The sequence below is a fragment of the Pterocles gutturalis genome, unplaced genomic scaffold (genome assembly GCF_000699245.1).
Source record: "Pterocles gutturalis isolate BGI_N339 unplaced genomic scaffold, ASM69924v1 scaffold10442, whole genome shotgun sequence".
NCBI classification, from domain to species: Eukaryota; Metazoa; Chordata; class Aves; order Pterocliformes; family Pteroclidae; genus Pterocles; species Pterocles gutturalis.
Window position 1 is genome coordinate 1 of NW_010112774.1, and position 14,368 is coordinate 14,368.

A 14,368-nucleotide genomic window follows, 5' to 3' on the forward strand; every position below is an offset into this window, starting at 1 on the left:
ATGGGGAGCGGCCTGGGCAGCGCTACCCGTGTCCTGGGGCCTTCCCCGGGCCCCCACCGCGGTGCCCCTTGTCTGCTCCTCCCTGTACAAGGCTGATGGGTGACAAGCTGATCCGGGGTGTTTTTCTTGAGTGTTTTGGCAGCCCACCCACGCCTTGAGCAGGCGAGCACCAGGCGTGCGTCTGCTGCGGTACTTGCCCGAGTGGGGCCTGGGGAGGTGGCCGCGGGGCCTGGGGAGGTGGCCGTGCTGTTAGTGTGGTCACTTTGTGACCTGTTACTCCTGAGGCTCTGATCTCCCCCCCCATCCATCTCTTTGGGATCTGTGTTGGTATCGGTGGAGTTGTAACACTGGCAAATTACGCGCTGGGTCTCTCGTGTGTGTATTTCAGCAGAGTGATTGCTTGTGTGTCCATATCTAAATACCCTCCCAGGTTCTCTTCACATAAAGATCTGTTTAATTGCTTGTTCCTTTCTATTGCTGTGGTTGCTCTTCTGAAAGACGTCATCCAGAGCTGAACATGCCTGTTGATGAAGGCAGTGCTTAACATGGGTTGTTGTGCTATAGGGGTGCTTACTGCAAAGGGATACTGAGACTTTTGGTATCATTGGAGACCAAATGTCTCGATGGATAAGATATCTTCAGTTATTAGAAATAAGATTGCTGTTTCATGTCATGAAAGGTGATAATAAGGTTTGGCAGACACAATTATATCACAGCAGACTTAGATCTTGTTCTTGTGTGAGATGGCTTGCAAATAGTAAAAATGTGAGGGGATGCCTCTCTAATTGCCTCTTGGCATTGCAGCACCGGGAAGATGTGTCACCTTGGGGAGAGCCTGTATCGCACAGGCAGTGGGGACACTTAGCAGGTAAAGGGAAGGATGCCCAGTGGTAACTACGGCTTTACTACTGCAGGCTGCACTTCAGAAATTAGAGTGTATTTAAAGAGTTTGAATTAAATAATCTGTACTGCACTTGGGGACTATGGCACTTGGGGACCATGGCACTGTTCTACATTTCATGTAATAAATTTCAGCATTTCACGGAGTCTCACTGTCGGGTGAAAAAATAATTTGACTCTTAGCTTATGTAAGGCAGCTGTCAACTTCAACAGCAGATAATGAAAACTAATTGATGCTGGATTTTAAGCTATGTTCACAACATAACTAGTTTATGCTTAGCTAGAAAACATGTTTACTAAAAAAATTGGCTTCTACCTTAACCACAACTGAGATGAATTATTTCCACTGTCTTTAGAAATTGAGAGCTGATACTTTAGTGGGTCTGCTCTACGTTATCTTAATACTTTCAACATAAGTATAATCATAGGCAAATGCTGGTCACTGCTGTTGCTGCTGTTGAAGTTGAGCTTTGAGGACAATGAACTGCATGCACTAACTAAGTAATATTATGAAGATACAGGCAATTACTGTTGCATGCTCTAATATGGTAAATGATGTAACTCTCAGCCTCTGCTGTTGGATTTCTGCTTCCATAGTTCATCTTTGATATTTATTAGAGATTAGTTACTCAGTGTAAGCTACATGTATTTTAAAATGGATGTTAAAGCTGCTTAATTAACTATACAAATGTGGTTTCTGGATGTGATGTCTATGCAGAAAATCTGTTCTTCACTTAGTGTTGCATACCACTGTTCTCAGCTGAAGAGCACTGTCAGACATCTGAGCCTTGTGTCCTGCAATGAGGTGTTGTTATAAAGCTGACTATCAAAGGAAGGTCCTATTTCCAAACAGGAGGTGGAGCTGCGAAATGAACTTTGATGGGGGAGGATAATCCTGTGCAATCAATATTTGGTGTCAGTGTTGGACACAACGTTGGTGGACGTGCCAGAAGTTTCAGGTGTAACTGTGAGAGGGCTGCAACAGCAGCAGGTTCATGAGGAAGCCTTTGGATGTTCCTGGCTGAACGTACACTGGCAGTCTACTGAGATTTTTCCAGGTTTGGACATGAATGCTAGGCTGTGAAGGGAGAGTTAATTTTTCACATGCTTTTAGACAGTAGCTCACCAGTGAGCTCTGAATCTTGCTTTGAAGGCTGCTTCAAGGAGTTGTTTTAGCTAAAGTGGGTTGGAAAGAGACTGGAAGGAAGTGGTGCAACTTTGTACCACATTGTCATTCCTTAAGTCCTAAAAAATGTAAGCAAATTTATCCTGAAGCCCTCTTATGGATTCAGTTAAAGGCAATCTGTAAGTGCTCAGATTCTTTTTAGTGGACAAAAAAAGTTATGAGAGACCCAAGCAAAAGGAGAGATCTATAGTAGAGAAAAAACAATGAAACTAGGTATGTCAGGTTATGTCAAATACTCCAAATTCCCTTAAGAATAGGGAGAGGTGCTGGAAAGCTGATGTGAACTTACATACCGATCATTTGATATGCTGTTGTAACTACATAAATAACAGTAAACTTCAGAAGCTGGAAGGTAACTAATGATTCTTTTTGTCTTCCTGGTTTGTGAGTCACTGTGGGCATCCAGATAAACTGTTTCAGTGAAAGCATCCAACTTTATTAAGAGAATCTTGTAAAGTAAGAAAAAAACAACAAAAAAAATGAACTATAGAAGGATCAAGGTCCTGTAATCGAGGCCGTGCTGCAAACTGGCTGTATGTACGAAGTCCAGAGTTCATGTTTGGTTCTGTGAACCCACTTCTGCATCTAAATAATGTTACATCAGTTCACATTTTTTACAACTCTATCTCTGCAGTTTGTCTACTTTTAATATATATGTTGCATGCTGTGTTATTCCACTGTATGCATATGGAATTTTGTTTGAACTCTCATACATCTAAAATCCAGGCTTCTTGTTCTGTCAGAACTTAAACTGCACTTCTAGAGTAGTGTTAGAAGTGTGCTGCTCTGGAAACTTCTCTCAATGAATATTTTTTTTATTAGACTTGAATTTCCTGCATACCAAACATCAGGATCTTGCAAAAAAAAAAGAAAAAGCTGCTATCTCTTAAACTGGGTTTGCTCATTTTAGGTTCTGTCACTGGTCTGACAGCTTGAATTCCTTTTAAGAGTTGTGTATGATCACAGATCTCTGCCAAGGTATGTTCAGGTGTAGTATGAGATGCCAGGTTATTCTCCATGGTGGATGCCCATGTCAGTGCTGGCTGGCTTTTTGGGGCTCGCCTGCTCACGAACCTCTGACAATTGCCAGAGGAGGAATGGGGTGGCTGAATTCAGTGTGAGTTGATGGGGAAGGCAGCTCAGGGATACTGAAGAGAAAAAAGGAGTTTTCTTCCTCAGTTCTTCCATCTGCTGATGGCAAGCTATCTCTTGGGTAGCGTCAGCCCTTGAAACATCAACTGCCCGTTGGGAAGATTTGACGCAGCCTGAGCTGTTGTTCTTCATTCCAGCACAAGCTTCTGAGCAGGGATCCCGGATGCTCTCTGTTTTTTGGGTGAGGAATGCTTTGCTCAGCCTGTGGTCTTTAAGAGGGCTTTGGGGAAACATCTGATGAGGCATGAAGGGACTTCTGGAGCTTTTGTCTTCCTGGAAAGAGCGCACTAAAGCTGAGGGAAAGTGTGTTCTGTTTCTCTGGAATCTGTCGGAGGCATTAAAGGGAAAAACATCTTATTGAAATGGTTAAAATGCTATTCTGTTACTTGTCCTTTACTGCTGAAGCTTGAGCTCTTGCCTAAGGCCAGTTTTCCAGAGGAGTGGAATATAACTGACGTAGAAATTTGTCTCATCTCTGGCTCACAGAGCTGCAGGTGCTGTGCCTACCTGCCAGTTAGCAGCATGGTTGGTAATAAAATGCTGCACATGCCTGTTATTAGATGAAAAACCATGGGTAGTTAGTATGCAAACAAGCATAGGCTTGTTCGCAAAAGAGCACTTTACAGTTTCTTGATCTCCAGATTCATCATTGGTACGTGACGTTTTCCTAGGAGTAGAGTGAAATGCCAAAATTCCTCATCTGCAAATGAGTAGAAAGGACTCTGGATTGTTTCTTGGCTCTTACATACAGTAAGGGAACATGTTGCTCCTCATTCGATAGAGCACAAGCATTACCCTCAGTAAAAGTTCTGAATTGCCCAGACTTCATGTAGAAAGAGCTACAAAAGTGTTTTTTTTTCCTCAGTTTAAGTTCTGCTTGCAATTTCTTCCAAACAGGTGGTGATCAGGATGCCACTGTTGCCATTTTGTGGTGCTGCTTTTGTCAGCGAAATGCTGCTCAAAGCAAAAACGCATCCAAAGATGAGGTGGAGGAAGAGTAAGACTGATAAGAGACTTGTCAGTCTTTCATTTTCATAATCTTTTGGGTGGTGTTTTCTTTGCAGATGGTTGCTATTCCAGGAGGAGTGTTCACAATGGGCACTGATGAGCCTGAAATCCAGCAAGATGGAGAATGGCCTGCTAGAAGAGTCCACGTTAACAGTTTCTACATGGATCAGTATGAGGTCAGCAATGAGGAGTTTGAGAGATTTGTGAATTCTACTGGGTACGTTACTGAGGTAAGGCAGAAGGGTATGCAGTCTCCTGTCATCTTTCTTTGTGTTGGCAAAATCCCTGATAAAAACTTAGGGTTTTCTTTTTTTTTTTGAAGGATGCTACAACACTTGCTTGGAATTTGCACACTAGAATATTTCTGATGTTAATAGTGGAGAGATGAAATTGTCTTGCCTTGCTGCCCAGGGGTCTGAAGGGGCATTTAAGTGTATACTGTTACATTTAGTGAGTGTCTTGGTATCTAGACTTACATCTTTCCTGCAGTATGACTGAGGCAGCCTGGGTGAAGCTAACAGATGGCTGAAGACAGGGTTTTTTTTGTTTTTGTTTGTTTGGGGATTTTTTGACCTTTGGGTCCTAGGACATCTTTGTACCAGTACAACTGTGTTAGATTTTGTTTTACTTATTTCAGAGGAGAAGGGATCTAAAAAACTGTGATAGCTGAGGACTCTGCAGACTCCTTCAGTGCAGCTGCTTGCTAATGAGCTGAGCACTAGAAAGCCCTGCTGTCTAAAGTAGATGTAATAGCAAGTATAATAATAGTTTTGTGCACGTTACTGGGAACAATGGACTAAGAAAGAATATGTTAAGGTTCTTGCAAGAAAGAAGCTACCTGTGCCTGAGGCTCTGATCTTTCCTGACAGTTAACTGTTCCTACGCAAATTTTATAAAACCCTGACAGGCCTTTTAGGCAAATAAAAGCCTTGGAAATAATCAGGTCTCAAAGGAGGCACTTTTCTGAATTCACTTGATCAACTGGTTCTCATTTGGAAGACAGGATCCTTCTGGTTGGATGAACGGCTTCTTTTTATCTACGGCACTATTTCTGTTTTGAAGTTCCTGGCTCAGTAATTATGAAAAAGGTTGCTTAACAACTTTGAGCTTGAACAGGGCTTGCTTGCTGCAAACAGCTTCTGGAATGAGCACATGTGCACTGGTATTTGAATGTAGCACTGCACCAGACAGCGCTTCATGGCCCAGCTGGCATAGCTGGGTGCTCCACTTGTCCCTCCTCCCTCCCCCCCTCGCATGGGGCCCTGTTTTATGCTGGATTTGGGAAAATAAACTCAGAGTAAACAGGACTGATTTTGCAAGGTTTTTTTGGGATGCAGCTGAGCACGTTTGTTGTGTGTTTAAATAAAGTCCCCATTACTTACTGCAGGTAAACAGAGCCAGCCTACTTCTTGGTTTTCTTTTCTTATGGACTAGACTGAACTCCGGTGGCAAATTAAACCTGAAAGTAAATGGAAAGCTAAAGGAAAAAAATCTCTAGTTGTACAGCTTTCTTGTTGAACCAAAAATATTTTCTTTTTAACAAACTTAAAAAAAGAGCCCTTGATGGAGGCTGTCAGACTGAAATCTTGGGTCCTTTAGGTGATAAACCTGTTTGCTTCTGTCTGGGCATTTCAGATTGGGCAGGAGAGAAAAAAGATTTTTTTCTTCTCTTTCCTTTCTGAAAAATGTATAAAGATCATGGTCATATGCTAAAACTTCTTGCAATTTGTGTCATGCATGGGATCCATTCAAACTGTGCTTCTTGAAGAGTTCTGAGCATGCAGAAGCTGGTCATGGTGATCATTGTCAGTTGTTGAATGCCCATAGTAAAATGAAGAAACTGAGAAGGGCAAACATGTGGAATTCTGATAACATGTTTTGATTTCCTTAGTGTATGAATTCACTTAGTTTACCAAGGGGAAAAACCCTCTGTTGGTATCATGTACTGTGATTCATGGAAATGATTTGTATTTTTTTGTTTCTTTTGGCTTTATATAATGCTAGGTATAATGACTGGGTTATTTTTATTCTTCTGTTATTGTAACAGCACTTAAAAAATTGGTGGTAGTGATAATGAAGGAGCAGTAAGTGACAAGGCTTAGGTCTCTTATTGTGATTCCTAAAGGAAAATTAAGAGAAATGAAATATGCCCTTGAATGTTAGATTGACTGCAGCATTTTAAAGCAATTGGGACAATTGGAACTGCATTTTTAATTAAACAGAGTAAAAACATTTGCAGAAGCTATGTGAGCTGCCATCTGTCCTGTGGCTGTTGAAGAACAACGACGTCCAGAGATAAAATGCCTTCTCTTGTGTTCCAAAATAGCTTCCCTGAAAGAGAGAACTCAAAATTACTATTAGAATTTCTCTATCCTTGATAAGATAAAGCTGTAAATGTGAGTGGCATTTTAAGAATAACATTCCTTTCACAATACTTTTGAATCTTTTGTTCTTTCCATAGGCAGAGAAATTTGGCGATTCCTTTGTGTTTGAGGGAATGCTGAGTGAAGAAGTGAAGGCTGACATCCACCAGGCAGTGAGTAACACACAGGGTCAAACTTACTTAGTAATCACTGGGGTAGATGTGTTAGCAATTATGGCAGCAATGTCTAGATTGTGTGATGTTCCCAAAGCCATGTACAAAAATGGGATTTATGGATGAGTGTTTGGTCTAGAATAATAGACTCCTGCAAGTGTGGAAGATTTACGTCTATTCTCTGGTCTCTTTTTTTTTTAAACAAACAATTAAAGAAATCTGCTCCTAATTAGCAAAAGTTAGGATCAACCTCTTCTTTTCTTTTTTTGCTTCCGAAATGAGATATTTAGGACTGCAGAAAGTGGTGCAGATTTAAGGCTGTTTTTTTGTATTATGTGTATCATAGGGATGCTTTGGAAATTCAAATGTCAGTAGTGGCTCTACTGAGTGATGTGCTGTGTAGGCAAAGAACAGGAGTGCTTCTGGCTCCAAGAGCATGTGTACACATGACTGGCACGCTCTGCCAGCGCAGTCTTATGTCCAAAGTGGGTAAATCCCAGATCCTACAGATTTAAGAAAATGAGGATAATCTGTGTATCTGATACAATAGTGGTGCTTGCATGAGTGCTTTTCTAGGTTAACTAAGGCAAATATTCCAAAGAAGTGCCATTTCTGTGGCAGACCTGAGTCTTTAAGACATTTGCAACAGAATAAGGAGTCTCAAGTTTACTGTGTTTCATGCATCTCTGTAGAAGATCCTGTCCTGTATGCCTTGCTACTTTTTTAGTTGCCTTCATCTTGCCAGTGAAATATAGTGATCCTGGTAGGTGCAGTGCTGATTAATCTGGAGCTGATTCAGTTTTCCTGTTGAGTGGAAGGAAATATTAAAAAAAAATAACAGTAGTTGTGTAGCCAAACTTCCATGCCCCCTCCTTCCCTTTTTCTGTTGTGAATGTGTTGCTGGACCTTTCTTAGGCTTCATTTACCTCCTCCTTAACCTTAACAGGTTGCATACCTTTACAGCTCCTGATAGTAAGTAGATTATGTCTTGTCATCTCCTGGATGACTTGATCTGCTTTAAGCAGAAGTTTGGAGAGGATGACCTCCTGGGGGCCCTTCCCACCAGAATTATCCTCAGGTCTGATGAACACACTGCATTTCCAGATCTCTTGTCCCATGCCTTTAAAAAGGCTTTAGAAATGAAGCACTCTGATGTGCGCAGCGTGGTGATTTTGGGGGGTGTGTGGCTTCAAGTTGCATTGGATGGGAATGTCTGCTTTTTTGGTTAATTTTCTTTTGGATCAGCAAAGTGAAGTTGGCTCATTCTGCAACTGCTTGAATCGACACAGGGAAGCAGGATAAACACAAGGAATAAGGTAGTAAACAGGACTGAAACTCCATCTTTTGTTAGTAGTTCAGTTAGACATAAGTGAAACTGCACCGATAGAGGAGCACAGCTTTTTCTTTGAAAGCAGCATAAATTCAGATGGACTTATCCCATCTTCACAGCAGAAAATTAAGCTGTCAGAGAAATTATTTTTCTTGCCCTAGTTCTGTGATGCAGAAATCCCTAACTCTCTTTTTTAAAATAAACAAACAAACCTTAAGAGAGCTGGTGTAAGCTCAATCTTGGCTGTTTGTATAAATACATACAGAGTTTTGGGAGCCACTTTGCTGGGTGTGTCAGCCAAATTTTCAAGTGTTGGCTGCAATGCTAACAGAACAAGTATTATGCCAGAGAGCTGGAATAGAGCCCAAACTGGTCTTTACGGCTGCTTCTTTATGACGGTTTTCTGTATTTGTTCAAAGCAAACTTCAGGAGACTGTCCTTTTGCCATGTGTTCAGTATTTATTATTAGGTCATATTGTGAGTTGCTAGCATGCAGAGCATTGTTGGAACAGACACAGAGAAGGACTGTACTAATTATTTTGGTAAAGTGATCTGGAGAACAGTGACTGCCTGCCTTGTAGTTTGGCACTTCTTAACTTTATGCTGATGCTGTGGACAGACTTATGTTCTAAAATGTAATATCATGAGGAGGTGAAAAACGAGCTAGAAGCTGCTTTTCTTCCTCCTGTCTGCCTGCCCCTTCACCAGCCACATAGCACGAAATCCGGCTTTTATCAAGGACCTTCTGTTTGCAAGAAGGTGTCAGAATGCAGCTCAGTGGCAGAGCTGGAAAGAGAACTCTAATGGCTGAAGATACAACTTAGAATTTTATCTGTGTATGCTTCTGCCTTTCAGAACTGTGTCTTTTTGTTGTTCTCGTATGCATTTTCTGTGAGAGGTTATAAATGTTGAGAGTACTGTGCAAACCTTTGTTGTTTTGAGGGTTTTTAGGTTTTGTGCGTCTTTCAGTTGCAGGGAAGGGAAGCATCAGCCATGGGAATGTGGTGCTAGGATATAATGTAGTCAGACTGCTTCTCAGCTGAATTCTGTGTAGGCCATGTTTATCTTGGCTAGTTGAAACTAATAAAATGCATTAGGAATTTTCTATAGATCGTGCTTTCAAGAAAAAAGTTTCTGTAGACAACTTGCAAGAAAATTTTTGATAAAATGCAGAAGCATCCCAACTACGGGGCAGGAACTTTAAGGGTTCTGCAAAAGTAAATTCTTCCTAGGGATCTGCAAGCTGAAATTAAATAATAGAAAATAAAAGCTAGCTTGTTACATTGCCCGAAATGTTTACATTCTACTGGTGTCTGCTGTGGAAAAACGGTGAAAAGAATCTAATACTATCCAATTACTTTTAAAATGTGATAACTTTTTTTTAATCTTATCTACTGCAGTGTAGCTGTTCAAATGTAATCAGAAAAATTGTAAATTGCATGAAGCTGGTTTGCATCAGCAGACTGTAATGATCAGCAATAGAGAAGATTAAGGCTTTTTTCTCGTTGTGCACCTTAGTCAACTAATAGTTTAGCTTGTGCTGTGGATCTTCCTGAATCATAACTATTACCATGAAAGGCAGAAATAAGATATAAACGTTGGTATGTTACTGGTACTGAAAATTGCTCCACCAAATTGATGGGAGAAGCGACTCCTGTGACTTTGCCTTAGCAGCTCTGATGTGTTTTGATCGGGCTTTTCTCCAGTTGAAGCATAGTGGTGCTAAATGCAGATGTGTGCGTAGGGGAAGAGCAACAGGAATGCGTATATTGGAAGCAGCAGTTCATATCCAGTGAAAGAACTGGGGAAAGGTGGAAGTGAAGATATTGAACCAAATGGTATATACCAGCTCCTATGAGTAATGAGGTGCCTGTGTGTGTTGAGGAGTATCTGAGGGTTTTGCTCTATTTGGCCACTTTGGCTTCTCCAGTTCTTAAAACGTACAAATTTATCATAGGACTTGAAAGGAAGCAGACAGCTAAATTAGAACAGAGGTGGGGCTGGTGGAAGCTAATGCAGGAGCAAACCAGCTTAGCACATGGAATGATTGTCGGAGCTTTGGGTGTGCATTTCCTGGCGGCGCGGTGGTCTCCCAGATAGCCACTGCTACAGGAATGTAGGTTGGCCTAACTCTCCTCTGGAAGGGAAGCAGTAAAAAGGGGTGTAGCAGCCAATAATGGAATTGTTCTAGATTTCTGGGAATTTGAATTTTAGTTTTGGCCTCGTAAATTTGCAGTGGTAACATGGCAGAGAGTGAAAATCTAGCACTGTAACAGATGAGGGTGTTACTGATAGAATTGGTGAGAATGTTTCAAATAAAAAAGGATTTTCTAGGGCAAGGGTGGAAGGTCCTTTGAAACTAAAATGTTTTGTGTGGGCTTAACCAGTTTTTGTAGCTTCATATACTAAAATCAGTTCTCGGACTTGCAGATTAAAACCAGCTACAGGTTACTGCATCTATTACAGCTATTATGTCCTTTTTTGATACTTGGCCTTTGGTTTATATATCATAGGTAAAACACAGCCTAGAATTGCTAATAGCTTGGCACTTGGGGATTATGTTTTCCTGTCCTCTTTTGAGGTGAAATGGAAAAAACTCAAAATTTTGAGGTTTTGCTATTCTTATTTTGTGATGAGGCTGTTTTCCTGCCCTTTTATCTCCCTGACTTAGTTAAGGAGGAAGTAGAGAGGGGGAAATGCATCCCTAGTGCTTTTATTCCATGGCATTGTAAAATGTCATTTATATATATGGCATTTTAATGTATCGTAGAGCAAAAAGCATGGGGATTGTCTGTGAAATGGGAAGGTACTGAGGCGTGTTTGCCAATGAGGGGATTTGAGAGCTCTGGCAAATAACTGCAAGAGTTCTCTTGCTGTGCAGCTACCATGAAAAAGGTAAACAGGATAGCGCTTACAGAGACTGGAGTACTGCATAAGTCAGATTTGCTCATTGGAGAGTGATAGGAACATTTTTTTTTTTCCTTGGCTTGTGGAAGATAGCAAAATTAATTTTTGCTTCTAGGCCAGATAAACTCTGCAATGAAGAGACTGAAAGCATACAAATCTGTATACTTAATTAGTCTTTAGGAGGTATTGAATTTTTGATCTGAAAATGCAATGAAATTAGTTCACTGGCAGACTTGAGCAAACACTGTGACTGAGTTCCGGTCAGTCTGGAACTATTGGATGCTATTTTCATTCCTGTTTGGATGGAGAACTGCAGTGGTCTTGAGCTGTGCAATTTCCGTATTTATAGCAGTGCCTCTAGCCTTTAACTCTAAGGGTATAGTCCCATTCTAAAAACAATGAAAACATTCTGCATTTCAAATGTGTATTTTAAATTAATAATGAAACGAGCAATGTTTGCGGGTAGGATAGCAGTTCCGGCATTTGCAGCAGTTACTATGGAGAATGTACCTTCTGACAGCATGCAGTAATAACTTGCTTATCTGTGGCCTGGTGGGAGAGCAGGTGGGTTATTGTGTACTTTGATACTGTTAAAATGTCAACATACATAGGATGCATAAGCAGAAGGGGACAAATATACTTATTGCTACTTTAAGGGTAAATTTAATCTCTACCACACTTGCCTTTTGCTTTTTCAGAGGCCTTACAGAGAGGAAACTGAAATCAAAGGAGAGATGGGTGAACTTATTTCTTGCAGACCCCAATGCTTCAGATATCCCCTATAATGAGTTCGGAAGATGGAGCTATTGAACTGTTAATCTCTGTCTTATTATGCTTTACTCCCACTATCGGGATAAAGGATGATGTGCAAGAAGCATCTCTCACTGGGAATTACCAGTAACATTAGTCCATATTTATCAGTATAAACTACAGCTTTGAAGTGGGGCTTTGCTTGTGCTTGAGGCTGTAGATGCATCTGTGCACACCTCATTTTCTTAAAGCTCATATTAATTTGGTTACTGGAAAAAATGACTAGCTTGAGTGCAGATTTAGATGTTGGCTGAAAAATAGACTTCCAGAGATGGAACTCACCAGGAATATCAGTTCCTCAAAAGAAGCTTCTTTGGATTCCAAAACTTGCACTTAATGAATCTTCCTGGATTTTAGCATCAAATATTTTTGGTTATTTTTCTTGGAGAATTGACATAGCTGTGAAGTATTACACTGTTGAATGAGATTCAATGACCTTTCCTTATGCAAAGGGAAAGGTCCCTTCCTAACAGTGAAGTGCTAGTTTCCAATTAAGTCTGAAATCCTTTCCCTAACTGAGGACTTAAAATGTATTTATTCTTATTCTATAAAGCCGCAGTACTGCAACTTCAAACTACTTTAAGATATTGAAACTTAAGGCAAATAATATCAATATTCAATATTAAACAAAACCCCTTATTGCTCACATTTCTGAGCTAATGAGGGAGGCTAGAAACCTTAGAAAATAAGAGAGAAAACAGATTCTTCTGTAATTAGAGCTTTTTGGGGAGCTGGTACTTTAAATTGATGTAATAAATAGCATCAGACTTGCAGTAGCATTGCAGAAGCTGGCAACATTGAGTATTAGTTATCTTCTGCAAAAATACTCAGCTGTCTACTTCTAAGCTGTTTCAGTGTGTTTAATTACTGATTTGGTGGAGAATTTGACAATCATGTTTCGGTTCAGTTTGTGTACATAATTATAGAAGGTTTGTTCTTCTCCGCAGAGTATCTTCAAGTACAAATATGAATTATCGCTGCATATGTAGATTGTGTCTCTTATGCAGCTACTATGACAACCTTGATAACTGGCTGGGAGAGATCTATTCTTCGTCTCAAGCCTTGGACCGGGATTCACTTCCACGCTATTTACATTGTGATGTCTCCCTGACTCCCTTACAGCTGTTCCAACTTAAACACAAGCCCGTTGCTATGGGGATGATGTACTGCATAGAAATAGGTCATGTTTGTGCCGTTCTCCGTGTGCTGATAAAAAGGACAAGCGGAGCTGCAGACTGGTGAAGGTGGACAGAGAGCGTGTGTCTGCAGAAGGGCTTTTCCTTGCGTTTGGAAATAGCTTTAAAATCGAGTGGGACCACTGCATGGCTCCAGCTTGTTTCAAACTGCCCCTTGTGGTGTGATGTGTTCTGAATCCTATTGCCAAGCTGAATCAGAGGAGGGCTGAGCTTTGTCTGTGCCCTCTGCTGATTTCCCTCTCCAACCCAGAGCAGGACTTGATGAAGGTAGTGACAGCAGCCAGCCGAAAAGCTGCGTGGGGAAGCATCCCCTGAGAACTGTGCTGTGCTGATGCAGCAGCCCAGAATAGCCGCTGCTTGCTGAGGTCTGGGATTGCTGAATCACGATCCTGATGCTCGATTGATCTGCTCATACCCGTGCTCTGCTGCTGCAGGCAGGTGTAGGTTAACGTTAGCTGTTTGCTGGCAGAGCAGGCTCCGTACTGCAGAGGGAAGGAGGTGCTGTAATGATACCTGCTCTGGAAGGTGGGAGGAAGAGCTCTGTCCTGAATCTCAGTGAGGGAAGTGGTTTTTGAGGGTTGTTGGGAATGTACACTAATGCTGCTTAGAAAGATAGATATGAAGTTATTTGTGACCAGAAATACACCTAATGTGATTTCTTTGTGGTTTCTGAGGGGAAGATAACAGTGGCTCATCTGTTGCACTCCCTGCCCTACTAAAAATGTTCTATTTTCTGTCTGCCTGTTTCTTCACTAGTTCCTTAATCAGTTATTGAGGGCTTAGGATATGGCTTAGAGGAGGAAAAATGTACAGAGATTTATGTGTATCTGTCCTACATGGATAAATAAAACCTCATCAGAAAAGTATATTCTTTATTGAATAGCTAACTTTTTTCTTACATCCTACCAATGGTAGCAATGAGGGTGTCTGGACCACTGGGTATATTTCCAAGAGATAATGCTTCATAACTTCTCTGCTTCTAGCCTATGCACACATTGTTTTTGCAGCCAATAGGATGCTTTTGCAAATTAAAGATGTACAGTGCTTAACACAAGCTGTTAATTCAGCTTCTGAAACTGAAGTGTGCGTATCTTTATTTAAGAACCCACTGCTTAATAAATGATTCTTGAACTGTTTTCCACACTGAGACAACTTTTCACTCAGAAAATCTCTTTTCAGGCAGTTGATTCCTAAATTGCTGAAGTGGTTACTCTGCAATAACTTTTGCTTCTTCCAGATGTTTATCTTGACCTTATGCAGGCCTTATTATATTAAAATAGCATTATAATGCTGTAGCATGTCAAAAAAAATGTTTGGTGCTGCATATCTGGACAACAGCAGGA

General features: G+C 40.9%; 1 protein-coding gene across 1 annotated transcript in view; it reads left to right on the top strand.

Moving 5' to 3' along the window:
* Positions 1–4,302: 4,302 nt before the first annotated feature.
* Positions 4,303–14,368, top strand: part of SUMF1 (sulfatase modifying factor 1) — a 26,836-nt gene continuing 16,770 nt past the window's right edge. The window contains exons 1-2 of the mRNA XM_010074190.1: positions 4,303–4,476; positions 6,708–6,782. Of these exons, the coding sequence (XP_010072492.1) occupies positions 4,303–4,476; positions 6,708–6,782 (249 nt within the window). The remainder of the gene's footprint in view (positions 4,477–6,707; positions 6,783–14,368) is intronic.